This window comes from Prinia subflava, chromosome 3, assembly GCF_021018805.1.
Source record: "Prinia subflava isolate CZ2003 ecotype Zambia chromosome 3, Cam_Psub_1.2, whole genome shotgun sequence".
Taxonomy (NCBI): domain Eukaryota; kingdom Metazoa; phylum Chordata; class Aves; order Passeriformes; family Cisticolidae; genus Prinia; species Prinia subflava.
The window spans coordinates 76,121,167-76,141,923 of record NC_086249.1 but is presented as its reverse complement, the minus strand read 5'-3'; the positions used below and the strand labels follow the sequence as shown (position 1 = coordinate 76,141,923).

Sequence of the window (20,757 nt, the reverse complement as noted above, 5' to 3'; positions counted from 1 at the left end):
GTGATTTAGGAAATGTTGAACTTTGCCCTAATGGCAGCAACAGATGTTTTGAAATGCAGGAAGGTCCCAGGAGATGGCAGTGTACAATAACACAATTCAATATATTTCTTTGAAACTGAAAGCATTTCACAATTAAAATTGAGTTCTTATTTATATAACTTTATTATTATTATTGTTGTTGTTTTTATTATTTTCAGAAAGTTTACCAAAAGAACAAAATTACCAGGTTTGTTTGTTTACTGATAACCTACTTGAGTAGACAAGTTTGCAGATCTTACTTTTCCTACAGTGAACCATCACCATATAGTAGCTGAACCACCGGATGACAAGATACAGTTTGCCTTGTTCAGCATTTTTGTGTGCAATTCATTAATAGTTTGTGATCTGCAATAGTTTATAACCTGTGTTTGTGGTTAGGATAGCTGATGATTCAGTTTCTTTTATATTTTTGCTGTAACACCACACACAATTTCTCTGCATTGTCCTATATTGCAGTTTAAACTCTGAGAGTAACCTAGTTTAACATATTTTTAATACCAATCCTACTGCTTAGGTATACAAGGTGTCTCAATTTTAGTAGTTTCTTTTATGAAATATATAAGTATTTTTATTATTTTCATCATGAAAGATATATCTGTTGAAATTAAGAAAACCTTGTCTCAATTCCACAATTCCAGCTTTGAATTTTTTCAATTCTTTTGAAAATATAGCCTGGTAGTAATTTTTTTTTTTTTTTTTTTTTTTGGTAGCTTTTTTTATGACTGATGAGAATTGTTGGGATGAAAATAAATTTAATTTTAGCAAAATTGCATCAGATAATCATCAGGGAAAGAAGATTTAAATAGAATTAATTATTTACTTTAGGAAATGGAAAGAGTAAAAAATGTCTTCTCCTTAATATGTCAAATCTGGGTTTAATATTTGGAGCCAAGTTTTGCAATGAAGCCCAGGGAGCAACAAGTGAATTTCATTGTGGAGTTTCCTTATTATTTTCTGAGAGTGTTAAAATGTATTTTCTTCCACTATGGGAATCATCTGTGGCCAACTTGGAGGTTAGTTCCAACATAATAAACACCTCTCATATCCTGGAGCCAGGTTTGAGCCCTTTTTTGAAGTCTATCAGAGAGCAGCACTTGTCCTTGCAATGGGACCTCAAGAAAACAAGGTTATACGGCAACATCTGGATATACCAATGACTTTGTGGTGATTTAGGAATTACAGAAAGCTGGAATTGTATAAAAACATGAAGCTCTATTTATTATTTCTCTTGCAGTAGTTGGTGTCTGTGAAGATGTCTTTTTGATCTGGAAGGAGCTGGAGGAAGCCAGGAGTACAGTGAGACAAGTTCAGGAAATGTTACCAGAATCTGACCAGGCTGCTTCTCAAGATGGTATCATCTATGTTTCTTTCAAGACAGCTACCATTATGTTAATGATGAACGTCTTTTTGAGAACAGTTTTGATTGCAGATCAGTTTGGGGATGGTTGTCTCAAAAATACCTATATATAGGGTATAGCAACTTTGTATCTATATAGCACCTGTAATTGTTATCTAAAATTAGGATTGCTTTAAACTTTCCAATACAAATCTCTGTTTACTATGGCTTAAACTTGCTAAACTTTAACAGCTCAGGCTGAAACACATCATTTTTAGTTTACCAGTGACTAGGGTTAGAAGTTACCTGGATTTTAGAATATGGAAATTATTTTGGGGTTTTTTGTGACCTCTTCCTGTCTGCCTGAACCGGTAAATGTTCAATTTTTTCTACACAATGTTGGGGAAATAACTCATCCCTCTCCTATCACAGTTTTCTTGGGATAGCCTCCAACCTGGTAGCTAGTTCATTCCACATAAAGGGAGGAAGCAGAGGGCTTGCATTTTTGTCAAGGGCAGAGGTCTGAAAACAATTCAGAATGAGAACTCTGACAACTCCTGTCTCAAGAAATATAGAAGAACACCTACATTTGTTCATTAAACCAACAGCTCCTGCCACTATGTTTGGCCTAGAACATGACTCATTTGTTGTTCTGTGCATTTTGATTGGATTGAATCCTGTTGGAGATAAAAGCATAGCTGGTTTCTGAAGTTCTGTTCTGGAAGGCTTTAACAAGGGACAGTGAGAAGCTACTCAGTCCTGCAAAAATGGAGATGCTCTATGTAAGCAAGTGGAAGAAAGGAAATAACAGCTTTCTTTTCAAAATTGTGTGAGCACATTTGTGTTCTAAGAACCACAAGTAGACATAAAACAAAGGTTTCCATATGAACAGACTCTGATCATGAACCTCCCTGATGTTGGCTGGTCTGTGTGTAAGAGCAGATGATGCCTCCACAAGTTTATTTACAGGCTCAGGATCTCACTACTGTGGTCCTTGTGGTTGTATCTACACTGAGTAGACATTTATACCACCTTGGTCCACCAAAATTAAAGTGTGATAAAATAAAGTTGCTCTACTATGGGACCCACTGCCTTGTCTCTTTGTTTAGGTGTGGCTTATTGGGACAGTGATAAATGAGTGGAGAACCCTGTATCCTAATATTTTATCTATATTATCTGTATACTCTACTGGTGTCCAGAGTGCATGTATGCAGTGCCCTACCATAAGATAGTCCTTAGAAAATTTATAAAACAATATGACATTGTAGTTTGCCTTTTACTTTAAATAGCTATCTCTAAAAAGATTAACGTTAACCAATGATTTTGACTGTATTTTCAATTATACCTTCTGTTGTTTCATTTTCTCCAAATGATTCTCCTTGAAGTTAGACATCTTATTCAGAAATACTTTCTGGCATTTTGTAATTCGACTACTGAGAAAATTCCTTTTATATGTTGATCCCACTATTTTATTGTCTTTGGTCCCTGTCTTCTGGTGGAGATTTCTTCCAACTGCAAAAGAATTTGTTGCAGTGAGTTGTCTGATAATAAAAACCTCTACAGCTGAAGTATAGACTGTTAAAAATCACTCAGAAATATCTGTTCACTCCAATGCTGTCAGAGCAAGCAGAACAAGTTTGAAAATTTTGATTCCAGTATCAGAATCTGTTTTTGAAAATAACTTCTCTAAAATGAACCATGCTGTACAGGAGATTTTATTTGTTTATTTTCTTTATTAGCAAACAGAGATGATTGTCCATTACCAAGACATAAAACTGACAAATATTTGACTTCTGAGAAGTGGTTGCAGAAGTATGGCTTGAAAGCTCAGAAGCTCACAGTGTATGATGCACTTGCTGATTGTGTTTTTCGCCATGTAGATGGGCTTGTTGACATAAAAACTAAACCAGAGGATGAATGTTCACAGACTGATGCTGTGAGTATTGTTAATTTTCCCTCGTGTCCTGTGAATTGTTTGGTTTTGCTTTTAAATCTTGAAAACTTGATTGATGGACATATTGATGATATAGTATATGGCATTGTTGTTTCGTATTTTTTGTTAAAATTGTATTATTAATTATTGAGACGTAGAATAACAATGTCTCAAAGAGCTTTTTAAGAATGACTGCTTTAAGGACTCCTTGCTGGTTCACATAAAATCTAAAAGGAAGAATCAGGATTGACTTAAGCAAAGACTTCTTTGTATTTCTGTGGGGTGGGGCAAAGATTTCTTATTATCTTTTGAGGGCATGTTAGTCTCAGCTGCTGCCATGTGTTCCAGTTCCTTAAGAAAGTTTGGATTAATTTGTCTTCTATTTGTTTTTCTCGAGCTTTACCATTGCACTGTTTGGTAAGCTTCATTTTTTTTGCTAGCTGTAAGAATAAAACAAATTTCTATTGAATCTTTCTAGGAGGAAATTCTGTGACCACCATATCCCATGTTTATTTTTTACTCCTGTTCATGTGCAACAAGCATGTACCTTTGAAGTTTGTTCCCCAAATATTAAAAGCACTGCAAAATAATATGTTTTCCACATGACATATGTTTTTCTTTGTTGTAGGAGACAAAGAGGAAGGTAATTCATGCAAGATACTGTGATAAGTTTGTACACACTCTCTGGAAAGATGGATCTGTAGTTCATGTATATGTTACTACAGACAAGTATAAGCAGTACAAAGAGAAAATGAGGACAGCCCTCAGACAAGTGGAAGGAAGGTTTGTGTTCTTTCACATAAAATCAGTTTGATCTCTCTACATGAGTGTTAAAAAGTTTGACATTTACTGTCATAATAAATTGAAGTGGTTGGTAAACTGGCAGCAGCAGTAGTAAGCCAGAAATCTATTTTAAATCAGAATCTTGTATGTTGGATTTCTTAGTAGCCAGAGAAGAAAACTGATGAAGATTTTGAACTTTTGTCCTTCTGAAGCACAGATGTGTGTCGCTATTGTATTAGGGACGGTATGATATAACGACTCAGCTCGTTATATCATTATATGGACTCTCAGCTTATAGCAAAAGGAGAGCGAACTTTATTCTTCCAAGTCCTCTTTCACAGACAGTTCTAACAGAGTGAAGTTTCATTGGGTAGCAAACCAACACAAGACCGTAATTGGACAGCTAGGAAAACACCCCTCGACCGTTTCTTGCAAGTAAACAACAGATTAGACAAACACCACCTGCAAAGGTTGTTTTCTCTCTCCAGGGACTGTTTGAGTTACTCATAATTTTCCCAAGCCAGAATGAGAGAGCCACTCATTTATCTTTTTAGCAAGTGCCTGAAGCCTAAAATCTGACCGCTGTCAGTTCCCACAAGTGTGAAAGCAGTCTGCACATTTTTTAATTACTTTTGGCTAAAAGTGCCAAAAGGTATTGGGACTCTAAGGGGGCAGACAATTTAAAGAATCATCAATAAAACTTAGTAAACATTCATGCTGTGTACCTAGGATCCCTTGTGACACCGAGAAGCATAACTTGGCTTGTGCCTGTACTGATAGTGGTTATCTGCCCTTTTTGCAATTTTGTGTTGAAGACAAGTTTGAACAGTCTACATCAGTCAGGGCGTAAGCTATTAGGTAATGCACATGATCAGAAGTTCACTGCTGAAACTAACTGCCTAATGTACATTTCTGCAGCCATATGGACACTTAGGTTTATCTATGACATCTACAAAATAATAGGCAGTCTAAGGAAAACCTATTGTATAGAACAGAAAAAATAAATGTTGCCCTCTGGTTTGTATATTAGGACAACATGATGTCTCAGTGAAAAAAGCAGGATGTGAACTTTCATTTTAGTGGTGAATTTTCCCCCTTTTTTTGCGCTTCCTTACTAGACATATAACAGCCTGATTATATTTAGCAAGATCAAACAGAGTTTTGTTATTCCTTCTAGTTTATCTTCATCTTACTGTATTTAGGATAACATTTATGTACTGTCAAAGGAGAATTTGAGATAAGCAGTTATGATGAGTATGTATTTTTGAAATCCAAGTCAAGATTAAGGGCTTGTTGTTTTCAATGTTTCACCTGAATGTTAAAAAGCCTTTGTAGACCTCATCAAACACTTTGGGCTAATGACAAAATAGCTATCAGTGGCTACTGTAGCAGTCTCCATACATTTCCATTATATAATTTTTTCTGAAACGTTTCATTGAGATGAATTTTTTTCTCAAGTCCACGATGTTCTGTGTGTTAAATGTCTCTGGTTCAGTGTAGATGAGTATTTTATGACTCTCAAGGGAAATCAGATTTGGACTTGCTGAAGCCATTACTGAGGAAATGTTCTTGTGCAGAGCAGTATGTATGCATATATTTAACTGGCAGGCACACTCCAGTCCTGTTTAAAATGTAAATCTAACTCTGTATTTAAGGCTCAAGGTCCACAAACCATTGAAGGATCTGTGTTATATTAAGACTCTTCGAAGTGCTTAAGTTCCTTGGAGAGGAGGTTCTCAAGTGGTTTCCTGAGAAGGGAGGCATAGTAGTATAGGCTTAAATGATTTGCTGAGATGAGTCTGGAAAATAGATGCAGGGACCATAGTTATAGTTGCTTCCATGTTGGATTTCCCAGCCCAAACTACCCGATAACTGACTTCACAAAGATGCTGTATTGTTTTGTCTTCTTTTAGTCTGGCTCCAGATTTCTATTGAAATAAAAAACTAAAAATGTCTTGTGGTGTTATGTAGGGACAGGGGAGTATTCATCAAAGGCTTCTGACAGTGACTACTAACAGGTGCTTAGGGAAAGAGAATAAGAAGTACAGCAGTGACAAAAAGATCCTACCTTTGAGATTCTGATACACAGAGCTCCAAAGATGTTACAAAACAGGTTTTGATAATTTTTTGTCCTCCCATAGAATTAAGTGGCTTCAACAAGGAAGCAGAGGGCTTTTTGGGAATGTGTTTGAAGATGATGTCTATATTCTAATTGATACATCCCAGTCTATGAACAACAAGCTGCCACTAGTGAAGGAAAAAATATTTCAGCTAATGCAGGTATGATAAAGGGATGATTCTGAAGGCTGAGGAGCATTTTAGAGTAAATGGGTCTTTTCTGGATGATTGTTACTCTACATTTTGTTTACTTTTAAAAAAGTTTTTTAAAAACAGTAGCTTTATAAAAATATTTAGATTTTTCTTCATGTGCTCATTTTTTAGTTAAGAATTCATATTTTCCCCTCATTCATAAAACTATTTGAAAAAAGCTAGAGAAAATATTAAAAATTAAAAAGGCTTAAGTAGTTCTTTCCCTCAAGCCACCCCTCTTCTAAAAAGAAAAGAAAAACAAGCAAACAAAAACAACAAAACCAACAAAAAAATCCCCAAACAAGAAACAAGCTATGCAATGAAACACCTTTTGGCATTTTCATTTTTACTTTTAAGCAGTGTCATCCAATTCCATTGGCTTGTTGTGATTTGTAATGTGTGTTCTAGATTCACTTTCTTACTTCTGCAATAGAAAGTGTAGAACATATTGAACTTCCTTACATCTTACAGTGACTCAGAACCTTGCAAAGGGACTGGCAAAGTGCAGGAGTACCTTAAAAGCTGTGAGTACTGGGAGACACACCTAAGACAGGATTTATCTTGTCTAGTTTTAGAAGTTTACAATGATGTCACCTAAGCTTACATTAATATTTCAGAGACATGATTAATCTTAAATTCCTTTAGTGCTAAGGGAAGTAACTGAGATGAAAATTCAGTCTGGCATTGATAGCAATCAATGGACTAAAAAAATTAAAACTATGACAGAGAGTTTTTTGAGCTAAGTGCTCAAGTCATAGGACATAGTATCTTGTGGTTGTCTATGCAGATCAAGAAATATGTTAGATACTGTGCCAGAAGGTTTCACATTAAGCTGCACAAAAATTGTGAAAAGGAGGCAAAGGCTTTGGGCTCTGAAAGTTTGTACTCATTTGCACAAATCTTCCCTGACTTATAACTTCTGTCCAAAAGCAGCTTCAGGAAATTCTTGATTTTCTCATCCTGTCCTAGTTCCCCTTGCCAGTGCTCTTTGTATAATTCTTGTTCTCCTCCTCTAAATGATACCTTACTTTCTTTCTGATTTCAGTTTCCTCTGGTAAGCAGTGATAGTCTCTTACACCACTGATCATATCCGGTTTCATCTCTCTCTTTCATATCCTTCTACATATTTGCTATTTAAATTGTTGAGAAATATGAGTATATGGAGAATTTGTGAATTTTAAGCAATCTTAATAGTTGGCAGCAATAATTGTCTCTGGTTTTGTATGTCTCTCTGTATATCATAATTTTTATTATACATGTTATAATATTTTATTGTAATCATATAATTAGCTATATAATAATTTAAATAATTGCTATTACTCAGTATTTCAGGATACAAATGTTCTTTCTAGGTAAAAATCAGATGCTGTCTCTTGCAGGAACAGCTGAGACACAAGAAGAGATTTAACTTTGTGAAATTTAGTGCCCAAGCAGTGGCATGGCAAGAGAAGCTTGTTGAAGTTAATGAGGAAAATTTGCAAGATGCTTGGCTTTGGATAAAAGGGCTTGAGGTAATATGGCAGCTAATTATTACAAAGTTGTGTATGTTTCTCAATTTTCTGTACGGCTAGGGTGATTTTGCATAGACTAAGTATTTGACTTGAGTAAGCTGAGAAGATAGATGATGGATAAAATTAAGTAGATCTGAATACAATGTGTTTGTCAGGTATAATAATCCTTTAACAATGGACCTGTTTATAAAATCATATTAGTTCAACTTGCAACCTGCTGTGTTTAGTAGCCACAATGTGAGCATTGGCCAATTTGAATTCTGTAGGTATCATGTCATTGCTCAGACCCTGTGTTTAAATTTGTCATTCTTGCTGCAGGGCTGCTGCATGGATGAAAGCTGTTGCTGGCTAACTTACAGCTCAGATGTGGTGCAGGAGCCCAAAGCCAGCAAACTGGAGAAGCATTTCTAGTCCCTTTTGATGGATAGACAGCTAACTTCAGGTGCCCCAGAAAAACATGAGAACAAACATACTCAGAACAAACACCTGTCTATCCAGTATTCTCTCTCTGACAGTGGCCAAAATTGGAGTGTTTTTCCCTGAAACAAAGCAGAACTGCTGTCACAGTCATCCACCAGACTGTAACTATCAGCAGCTTTAGGACCACTTAATGTGTAATATGTGGACAACATGAACTCAAGACAAAAATCAGTCATGCAAAGGTATAGATACATCCCACATCATGTTTTCTAGCACCCAGCCCCCATTCATGGAATAAAACTCGTCAGCATTGTGACAACTCTTCCTCAGACTTAATATGAAATTCCTGGGGATGAGGGAATTGGGTAAGCTGCATAATACCTCTGAGAACACAAAGCAAGATCAATAAGTTGGTATTCTCAGAAAACACTAACAGACCAACACACAGAGAAAAGGAAGTATTAATGTGGCCTCCCTGAGTAGCTGGACACTTGTAAATGAGGTTATTTAGCTTATTTATTTTGCTGCCCTCCTTGAGGTTTGAAAATTTGGCTCTGTTTAAGTCACGTATGTTGTACAGCATCATGCAAGTTCAATAATACTTTGAACTACCCTATTTTGATGGCATCTTGTATATGGATTAGTGAATAGCCTTTTCTATCATTATTCATAAAAGTGTAAATTTTTCATTATAAATTTCATTCTATTTTCAGATCTAGATATCTGAATGAAATAGGAAATGGCACAAGAACAGTCTACTTTCTTTCAGGGAGGACATTGGCTGCTGACCTTTTAGCCTCTTTTAAGTATTGCAGGCATAAGTCTGAGGTCAAAGCTGGATTTACAGAGAAGTAGGAATGAACACAGGGTTGCTCTGGAATATTATTCAGAGTAGATCCGTTGATCCCATTTTATGCTCTTTGGCCCTAGAATAAGCTGAGCTATAAACAGTAACTAATTGCTCCTTAGAAATCCTTTAGATGTGATAACATTTAAAATTTTAGTGGTATTACTGTCATATAGTTGAAATATATCATTGTTTAAACACTGACAAAACTGGTGTTTATTTGTAACAGTAAGAAATGGAGAAACCTAAAATGAACAGCTTTTACCATAAGGTACAGGGTTATTTTCTGCACATCATCAGCATTCACCCTATGTTCCCATGATGTGAAAAGAAGTGAAAGATGCTGTTTTGTTTGGGCCAATTCCCACATGATAATGAGCGATGTGTCTAAAACTTTGTAATTACTAAAACATCAGGACTATTAGATAAATTTAACAGCTTAGGCTGGTTATTTCTTATGAGTACTGGTAAGGATTGCTTATGAGTTAGAAGGTAAGATAATTAAGTAGATGATCTATCATTTTGCCTGGCACATACACTCTTATGTAGCCATACAGAGTACTCTTGGAATGTACTTTCTATTCCATTTCATCTGATTTCATTTGCCCTTTTTAATGGAATGGATTGCTGCTGGGAAGGACTGAAGAATTTTAACTGAGTTCATAGGACTGAAGAAATAATGCTATCTCTTAGCATATTTTTGCATGTGTGGGTCAATGTTAGATATTTACATTTATCTTCTGTTATGCATTATATACGTGGATCCTGAATCTCTTCTTACACCACTACAATCCTCACTGCCCTCCAGGTGTTATACAAGCATAAAACCTTATCTTTTCAGAGGTTTTGCTTTGGTTCCATTAAAAGACTAAGACTTGATGAAATAGATTTTCATACTGGTAAACCTTACATGTGCCTTTAGTTTGGAAGGTTTTGTGCACAATTGAAACGTGGACAGTTGAAGATATAAAATGTAGGGCTTAGGTTCCTAAGGCATGAAATGCATTACATTGAATTTAGTGTAAAAAGAAGAAAGATCATGATCATTAAGTATGTGAATGACATAGGAAAAGTGCTAGTATTACTCTAATGGAAATTTTTAGTGAGGATAGCATTAGTTTGCTGGGCATGTTTTGTTGCTATAGGTAACATTTTTGTGCTAAAATATAAATGTTACTTACATTAATGTGTGAAGGGGGTAGATGGGAGAGAGTCTGGAAAAATATGTTTGGAAAACCGAAAACTCCTTTACCAGTTTTGGAGAAATAAAATTGTGCAACTCTTTTGAGCAACTTTTGTACTGTTTGATTAAGTAAAATATGTGTTTCAAGGGAGTGTGATGAGTTGGCAAGAAGGAGCATCGGTGGTAAAAATGAAGAGAATGCATCTTTTGTCTTCCATCTTCCTATCTGTTTATAGTCTTTTAGTGATTGCTTTTGCTTGTACAGCTCAGATTGCTGCTCCCAGCATTTTGCTTCTGTGTTTTTGCATAAGCACTGAATACCAATCTGGTACTAATTTATGCTACTTTGACACTTGTTTAGCTTTTGTTAGCTACATGACATAAATGTTTTCACCATTTTATTGGTCATTTTGATTCTGTGTTATCCCTTGAATCAGTACACTGTCATTATAAATTTAAGAACAGAGGCAAAGAACTGTTGGTAATTACAGCTGTTTCTTTTTCTCTCTGGTTTCTCAGGTTGGAAGTTCCACAAATACACTCAAAGCTCTCCAGATTGCTCTTGCTGATACTGACACTCAGGCTATTTATCTCTTGACTGATGGGAGACCTGACCAGGTATTTCAAAATGAGAAAACAGAAAATACAGAAAAGAGATGTCAGCAGTTGGAATTATAAGATGAATGTCATGCCTGCAGTGCTGTCTTTTGGATGTTTATTGGCACTGGCATTGTTTCACAGTTTTTCTAGCTAAGTACATAAATTAATATTCTAACAAAGAATAATCTGATTTCATGTACACTTATTCATATTCTTATTTTTAATATTTTCATTAAGTTCAAGATTAGTGAATAAGTAATTTCTTTTTATCTTGTTAAAAATGTCTTTTATACCTTTCTAACAGTTAAAAAGAGAAATGGCTGATATTGCTTTCAACTGTTAAAGTTCAACCCACACAACAATTATATTGCAAGCACTGCTTGATTTGTCAAGATTTTTGAGTCTTTCGAACAACTGAAATGTTATCAGAATTTGGAGAACTGAATCAATTTTTTTTTCTACCAGATCCTTCAGCATTTTTGGAGATGGTAGATCAACTTTTTCACCCAATTTTTATTTCTTTGTGGGAGTACGAAACTAGCTTTCCTATTTTTTCAGCCTCTTCTTTTTTCCTGCTATTGAAGCAACTTCTCTTTAAACTAATTTAGTTTCTTAAGAAGATCCACACTCATATACTTCCAAAAATATTTTTGTATGTATCCAGTGATAGTAAACACTAATATAGTAGCTTCATTTCCTAAACATTAGTAATTTCTTTTTAAAACATCAAAAACAAAGAATACTTACTATACTACAATTTACATTATGTGCCTTAATGTATTTATCAGTCTTTCAAAATCACTTCTAAACTAGCTCCTTTAGCTCATTTCTGATTGAAATAGCAATCTGTATAAAGTGGATGCTTTTAACTGATCTATATCCGTCTCTGAGCAATAGAACAACTGATTAAATTCTTACAAATTCTCCATGTTTTGATAAATGTTTCTAGATGCCACATTTTTAACATAAGGATTTTTTTTGACTTTCAGCCCCCCCAGATAATTTTGTCTGAAGTCCAACTTTACAATAAAATTCCCATCCATACTGTGTCCTTCAACTGTGATGATACAGAAGCCAATAATTTTTTGTATGAACTGTCTACTAAAACAGGGGGACGATTTCATTATTACAACATTTATTTGAGTGATCCTGATACTACGGAGTTTATTGTTGTGAGTATCTGAAAATAAATATATTTGCTGCTGTATGCTATTTTGAAGAGCCATATGACTTGTGTTATTGTGATTTCATATGACAATAGATTACTAAAAATGAGAGGGTTAATCCTAGTCAGATTTGACATGATATGATTATTTTGCTTGTGAAGTTTTTCTAGACCACAACAAAAAAGGCTAAATAAAATGCAAAGTACATTTGTAGTGCTATTGTTGCAAACATATTCTCCCTCTCCTGATGCACCCCTGCTTGAAAACTAAGACCTAAAAATACATGTAGACCAAATCAGCTCTGGAAGAAGCAGGTGATCTCTGCTGTTTTAGAAATAAGTTACTGTTTAAAATGAAAATATAGTTTGTTTCTTGTTAATAAACAAGAGAATGCCGAGCTGAATTTGAATGATAATGATTCTATGGATTTTGTTGCAAGTTTGTTCTACAGTAGCTGCTTGGGAGAGGTCTGTAAGGAGTAAAAGAGGTGTGACTAAGCCGCTCAACAATCCCCAAGAGGAAATATCTGAATAGACTCACAGAAACACCCATTTGAAACATATTCTTGCTTTTAATTAAAATTAACAGTCAGTGAATTGATTGCATAGACTTCAGAAAGGGTGGTAGTTGAACTGTGAGAAAAAGCAGTTACAAGACAGTCCTGGGAAATTTGAACTTTACAGACACAAATTAGAAGGAAGATGTGAAAATAATCCAGCTCTTGAAAAATGTCAGTGTAGTGGGCAATTTAAGTGGTTCTGCTGGTGTGGACTGTGCGACACTGCTCATGTTGGAATAATGAGGGCCAGAGTCTGTGTCGTACATCTCCAGACTTGGAGATGGGAGCCTGTGGCCCTGTGGGAGCTGTAAAGGGATCATCCTTGGAATATCCTTCCTGTTTCCTCCTCTAGCCTAAAGGATTCCTCGTCAGTTCCAATGTTCATTTAAAGATATGCTTTTTGCTTCCCTTGGCCTGGGACAGTATGTGATAGAGCTGAGATCTGTAGAATGACAGGCTACCCCTTGTAATGTACATATCTTGTATTATATTTTATTTATTTGCTTACTTATTTTCTTGCTTGCTTGAAATGAGTGGAGCTGGTGACCTCATTACGTTATTCAGAAATACAGCTGTCCATATCTCAAGGGGTAATTGGCTAGTTGGGGAATGCTTGCTATTTTCCTTGAAAGGAAGAATAATTTGAAAGGCTATGATGCCAAGCACAAGAGCCTACCTGAAAAAGTATACAAAATTTGGAAGCTGTCTTGAGTCATTATTCAGAATTATTATCAGAACTTGCATCATTTCAGTTCAGAAATTAAGCATATTTTGGAGTAATTGTACTAAAACTTTTGATTTTCTTTTAATTAGAATAAAGACATACATCTTTTGAAAAGAGAAATTGATCAAGGAGAGAAAGATCTAGAGCAAGTGAAGACCTTTCATGAGAAAAGTCTGATGATTAATTCTTATAATGAAGAAAATTATCCAGAGAATAAGTATGTCCTCATTCTGTTATTATGTTAATAATAGGTGGGAACTATCTCTTACATTTCTCCTTTTTAAAAGAAGAGTTGTTACTTTCTTACTCTTGGGGGTTTTTTTAACAGCCAAGTTAATGGAAAAGAAAAACCTGAAAAAAATTACTAATACTGTGATGTCTGAAACAAAATTATCTCAAATACACCAATCACCAGTCTCAACATATTATGAATAATTAAAGCAAAGAGGGGAAATTATTTTTTTTGTCTCTAGCACATGGTAAGATTGGTCCCTCTGACCTAGAGAATTTATGAAAAATTATTGTCCTCTAAGTAGAGCTGGCTTGATACCTCATGACTAAATGGCTGCTCATTGGGATATGCTGATTGAAACATAAATTATGTACAAAATATACTTGTGTATTTATTTGTGCAGTGATACTAAGAAACATTACAAAATGAATTCAAAGAAATCAGATTTTTAAGACAGAAATCTATTTAAAACAGCAAAGGAATGACAATAAAGTAAATATTAATAAAAGTGGACAGTGCTGTGTTGTGATTTTATGTGTGAAAGGGCAGGTAGGATGTCCAGTATGAAAATATTTTAAAGTATTTATTTCAGAATTTGCATATTTTATTTTTAATAATACTGGGACATAGAGATATATATATATATATATATGTGTGTGTGTGTGTGTGTGTGCATATGTATGTGCCACATATTTTCATTGCTGATGGTAGTTACTTAGCCCTGGGATTCAAAGTAGCTCTTACAGAATATTCTGTTCTTATTAAAAATATATGAGAGTGTTACCTTAGAAGTAATGAACATCTTTTAAATAAACTAAGAAGTAACATTTAAATAACTAAAAAACCAAAGAATATTTTAACCTCCTTTGAACTCTCCTGTGAAATGCATATTAGTATAACAGAAAAATATTTTGCACTGTTTGAAGGATTTGAAATCAGTGTTTAGATTACCAGAAAACTTCAGCTTAGTGTCTTTTAAACTGGTTATATATTTGCAGTAATTTCTTTTTGTCACTTACAAGAAGTAATCACAAGCAGACACACACTGTGTCTCTGTATCTAAACACATTGAAGAGCTGAGTACTTCTCTTAGGAGCAGGCCATCCTGTGCTTCAGAAGAACCACCGGTGCCATCACATGAGCAAAGCAGGCAAAGCACTGCTGCCAGTCCAGCCCAAAGAAAGAAAGCATTGTATGCAGGTAAGACTCAAATGAGCTGTAATTCTCTGCAGAATTCATTCACCAACTTGAAAAGATTCTCTTGCAAATAGCAGAAATCACCCCTCATTTTGGGAACAAATTGTTTGCTGACTTAAGAAATCATCATTTTGAAAATCTGAATATCATCTCTACTTTTCAGCCATTCTTCTCATTTGGCCCAAACAGACAAACAAATATCTGCTCATTTGTGCTTTGTTGCAGCCCTGCCATGAAAAAGTAGCTATTTTAGCAGAATGTTTTGAAAGCTCTGTAAGCAGTTTTTTAACAGTAGATATTAAACCCTAATCTCATTTTATTCTAAGTAAGTACATAATTGGCAAGAACGAAGAGGTGATCTATGGTGTACCAATTACAGCATTACTTACACCTATATTTCTCCTTACTACACCCACAATACTACATTTCTCCTGGAAGTGTCATTTGTATGCAGTCTGAAACTAAATTTACCCAGCTGAAGTAAAATAAAGCCTCACCTTTGGGGAAAATACAAAGTACAACTTGGTGCTGAAGTAGTTTTCTGTTTGAGGTATTGTGTAGGCAGTTCCTTAAAAACTGAATACCAAAGAGTAACTCAAAAAGCCCAGGCATGTATTTGAGCAGTAAGTTAGCTCTTCCTTTCTTTCCCTTTCAACAACTACAGATCAAACAAGGACAAGTCTGCTGCGAATCCTGAGCCGTGGTGTGAAATCTAGGGAAGAAAGCCCAGAGAAAGGAGTGTCTCCAGAGGAAAAGAGTTTTTCTCTCAAGAAGGGTGTGAAATGTACAACTGTTTTCAAAGGCAAGTTGACAGAACAAGAAGCTCCAATTGGGGCAGATGATAATGTTTCTCCCATTACATTTGTAACTAATGGTACCTCGTTGGAGGCAAAACCGTGCAGATCTGCAGTACAAAGGACTGAAACTCAACAGAGATGCAGAGTTGGACATGAAGTTGGGTATTGTGACAGTGTCCTTACAGCTGTGGCCAGACTCCTGCCAGTTCCCAAACTAGCCGTTCTCAACTGGATTTTAAATGGGGCTTAGAAATACATCCAGATAGTATTCATTTCTTTCAGTAATTAATCCAACTCTGAACTTCATGATACATCCTCTAAGTCATTCTAAAACCTTACCTATGACACTTGAAGATGTTTGACTTTTTTTACATTTCAGCATCTTATGTTCAGGTTTTTATATATCTTTTATAGAGAATTTCATAGTGGTGTACCTTATATTAGCTACTCATTAGCTCTCATTAGTGGTAATACTTGGTGTCACATCTTGACCTGGGAAATCAGCTGGTTAATCTTTGGTCTTGGTCAAAAATAAATAAACTGAAACAAATTTCAGTTTAAAAAATTGCCTTCCTATTTCATAAATTTCCTTGCTGGGTGATTAGGGCTCATGAGGCATATGGTAACACTGTTACTATTGATTAAGCACCACCAAGGCAAGGAAAACTAATTCTCACTGATTACTTTAGCAACTGAAATATTTTATAGTCAATGTGTGTGATGTTGCTTATAGGCTCAAATTAAAAAAAACGGGTGCTATTATATGGCAGATTATTTATGCATACTTTTGTGTGCACAAAACCTCAGAGATAACAAAATGTAAATGTTTTCTCTTAGATCTGAAAATGCAGAATGTGAAAAGGGCATCTAAAAGGTATGTATGTATGTATATAAATGCATAACAAAACTTATAGTTTACATATTTTCTTCAGTAATTTCAAACCTTTCAAGTGTGTTTCTTGTGCTGCATCTCACAGTCTCTTTTCTAGCTCTCTAGATATGTCTTCAGCTCTTTGGTTAAAGACCCATGGCTTGACTGCTAGGCGACTCACCATCATGGATGCCTTAGCTCCTGCAGCTGTTCCTCACAGTACAAAACACATCCCAGTTCTGGACAAGCATGTCGTTTCTAAAATATTTGATAAGGTAATGCTCCTATGCTGTTTGAAAGCTAGAACAAAACTTGATAGTGTTTTCAAAAGGATTTTAAAAATTAATTTCTATGAATGTCATAATAACATTTTCTGGTACTGTAGATTGTTGATGTGCACTAAATGCATCATGCATATCTGAATGTTCATTCATGCATCAGTAAGAAGATAAAACTGATAGTTAATAGTATGTCTTGCATACTTTATCCTTAAGTTCTTTCACAGTTACCAGCTGATGGCAGTGTGCAGCCATCAGGTGTTTGGCAATTTCTTGAGCAGTGCAGCCTCCACTGGTATTTAGTAATTCTAGAGGATGTCTTTTATTCCGTAAAGTCATCTGGAAAAGGATACTGCTGCACGTTTTGTGGATTTGTGCATTCTCACCTTTTACATGTGACTGCTAACAAAGATCTTTTGAAAAGTATTGCCATTCGGTAAATAAAATTAATTTTTAAAAAATTAAACTTACTTTTGTAAGTAAGACAGTTGTAGGATCATGTAAAATTTATGGAGAATTTTGTATCACAAAGTTCAAATTGCCATTCAACTTCTAGGAAATCCATTTCATGACAAGTTGCTCTAATTTTTCTTGTGCAATGCATCCTACAAAAGTCCTATGAATACGCTGCACCTCATTTCAATTAATAAAAACTTTCTTTAACAGTACTCAAAGAAAAAGTGAAACAACTATTTTTTAAATAGTAAAGAACAAGGGATTTGTAATAGAATGTGAAATGTGAACTAAGCAACAGATCACAAATGTACACAATTTTACATTTTAAAGTATTCATGCTTGGTTTTAAAATTTAGGAATGGGAATTTTTGCTAAAGCATGCAGACTGCAGAAGAAAAACCAGTTCCTCTGTTTGGTAAAACCAGTTCATGTCTTTTGGTAAAACCAAGTCAAAACCGAGAACAGTAAGGATTTTTTTTAAGTGCAATTTTTTAAAAAATAGAATTCAAAGAAGTCTTTTTATATGAAAACATTTCAGATGTACCATAGCCTTTTTTCAAAAAAAATCAGACATCCAATAGTAACAAAACTGTGCAAAACTATCTACCGTAAATGTCAAACAATAGACATTGTGAATTTCACAAAACTCTTACATCTCACTTGTGAGCAGTCACTTCTTTTTCCACCTTCTGAATATCCCTGAGGTCCTCTTTCTTCCATGTTTCTCAATGAACAGACAGTCTTTAAAACAGAGTGTCTGTCTTTGAAAAGAATCTAAACTATGATTCAGCAAGTGCTGTGTGCAAGTGGTTTTACAAAGCAATTTGAAGGAGCTCCTGGTTCAGTCTAATTCAGGACTGAATTAAGTTCAGTGTTTGAATGAACAGGTGCTGTTCAGAATCCAAACAGTGATCCGTGGGCATTTTTTAGATTCAGGGATGTAAAAGCAAAATATTAATTTTTGTAATTTCTTCATACCTATTAGTCTCCATTAGTTGAAATCAGCTGCTTGGTCTCTCAGGCAATGGAGAATTATTGTTCTGTGTGTAGGGGAATGGATTTTTCTGGATCTGAAGCTGAGTGTAGAAAAGAAAAAGAAGGTTGAGGGTTGCACACAAGGTGAAAGCAGTAGAATTTCTAAGCTACAGAACCCACTTCACCTCAAGCTTCATGCCAGCATATCAAGAAAATAGGGTGTGACTAGACAGTGAGCTTGAATAGGACACTTAAAGGATCTTGAGTATTCCAGTAGTGCAGAAGATTTCATTGAAGATAATAAATGTACAGATAATTTTGCATTGTTCCTTCTGAGATCATAGTTTTCTTGGTGTGGAATGAAGACATCTTTGTTTGCTTTTCAGGGGATAGTATAATTTTTATTTTTGGGCTTTGCCAGCAGTGATGATGGAATGAGTATGAACAGTTTTCTTACCTTGGAGATGCAGCAAGAAAAAGGTTTCCATGACAACTATTCATTAACAAAAGGCTGACCTGTTGTTTTCAGTTCTGTGCAATCTGTCAGCTTCACTGAGTTATTTCAAAGAGGTTAATTTAATAAACTACCCATCAAGGTTCATATTCAGAAAAAAAAATAATGGCTTGGGAGCTTGTCTAAATTATGCTATGGTAATTCTAGGGGAAACTTTCCCTGTAGAATCATGTAAGTATATGTTCCAGGTTGTGGCATCTAAGTACAGGTTTGCAAGTCATGGAGTTTTGACTCAGTGCTTTGGTCAAAAGAATCAGATTCAGCCAACAAAACCATCTTTCTTTGGTCTAAAATAAGAAAATTTTTATAGGGTTATTGTGCTTTGGTTTTGTCTTTAAGATTTTGAAATTTGGGGTTTGAAATAAAAGCCATTATGAAAAAAGTGAATTCTTTTAGTGTGAAAGTTAAAGTATTTAATTCAGAAAATGAAAAAACATTTTGGCAATAAAAAAAAATTCTCTGTGATTTCTATTGGCTGAATCTGTCAAATTTCACTTGACTTAATGAGCAGTTTTCATTGTTCTCAAAGTATGCATAGTATTTCAAGTTTAGTATTGTTAAGAACACATTCCATTCTGTTTCTTCAAAAGTATAATAATGTGTTTATGCTTGTCTGCCCTTTCTATTCTATACAAAGTATTTTATAACCTATATTAAATATTCATGTTGCAAATTATGCTGTTTGTACTTGAAATGACTCTCAGAGTTTGTAAGGCAATGTAGACGTGGGCTCCTACATGGTGAGGCCTTGCTGAACTTCTGTTACCTTGGTTTGGGTAACACTGTAGACAACAATCATGGCATTACAGAACTTGGAGAGGGGTCATCACTTCCCTGCCTGTCAGCTTTCAAACTTCACCTGGGAATGACAAGCAGCCAGACATCACTGCTCAGAATTATGGCAGAGATTTACCTCATCTGTCTCCGGCAAGATACTTTCACTGACATGTTCCCATTGTCTTTGGCTCCTCAGTGATTTTAAGATTAATTTCATATTAGGGGCTTTGATGTGGTCTGGCACTGATGTGACACAGATTTATTAATCAGAGAGACGATGTCCTTGGAAAGAGAGGGTGATATAAAGTCACACCACTGCTCCTAAAAAAATTACTTATACTGTTGCAACTTGGAATCCAGCTATGCTGAGATGATTCAAACACAAATAAAGCACCACTGGAAAATGTTCTCAATTAAATAATTCTTTAGTACTCTGTTTTCTGATTGTTTGTCTTATTACCTCAAGGGTTTTAGTTTAATGTAAATTGAACCTCATCCATGTTTTCCTCGTCTATGTCCTGATCTCAGACAGGCACTTGGGGAAGAGTCCCACTCAATCATAAGTGTTGAAGAAGCTTTGGGGAGAGTAACATTCCCTTTCTTCTCCACTTCTTCCTTGGATTTTGTTTTTTTGTTAGTTTGTTTATATTCAGCATCAAGACATTGATATGTAAAACAGCTTTTCTTTTACGAACTACTGAATAATTTAAGAGGCTGAAAGATGGTAGGATTTTGGACTGAGACTTTGAAAGGCATCTTTCCTTGTCTTTTGTAATCCGTTTCTACCCTTTTTCTCTGCTTTTTGAAGATCTACTCGCAGTTGTATTCATTTTTATTTTATAATGAAGTTGACTTATGTAGGTGTTGTATTGGGAGATTTGGGAAAAATGTTGAAGTCCCCGATTCTGATGAACCTGATTATGTTCCTAAGTAATCAAGACAAGTTTCAGTGACCGATGTCCACCTTGTTCACCCTTTGGTGATCAGTGTGATGGTGAGAAATCTATCTGTACAGCTTTACTACTCTAATTCCTTAAAAAATAAAGTCCTCCAGAATAAGAGCATTAAATACATTTTATTATCTACTCTCACACCTGTATGCCAGAATTAGATGCTAGAAAGTAGGAGAGTGCTTTAAGGCAAGAAAACCTTGAATATGGTCATGCACTAGACATTTGTTTCCTTCTGACTTACATTATTAGTGTGAGTTGTTTGACAGTACTGAATTACTTACTAGTTAGGAATCTTA

General features: G+C 35.2%; 1 protein-coding gene across 1 annotated transcript in view; it reads left to right on the top strand.

Moving 5' to 3' along the window:
• VWA3B (von Willebrand factor A domain containing 3B) overlaps positions 1-20,757 on the top strand; it is a 60,717-nt gene that overhangs the window by 23,172 nt on the left and 16,788 nt on the right. Inside the window, 12 exon segments of the mRNA XM_063392544.1 lie at positions 1,274-1,390; positions 3,115-3,311; positions 3,937-4,091; positions 6,233-6,371; positions 7,781-7,912; positions 10,882-10,980; positions 11,952-12,134; positions 13,501-13,628; positions 14,737-14,843; positions 15,505-15,642; positions 16,475-16,511; positions 16,615-16,783. Of these exon segments, the coding sequence (XP_063248614.1) occupies positions 1,274-1,390; positions 3,115-3,311; positions 3,937-4,091; positions 6,233-6,371; positions 7,781-7,912; positions 10,882-10,980; positions 11,952-12,134; positions 13,501-13,628; positions 14,737-14,843; positions 15,505-15,642; positions 16,475-16,511; positions 16,615-16,783 (1,601 nt within the window).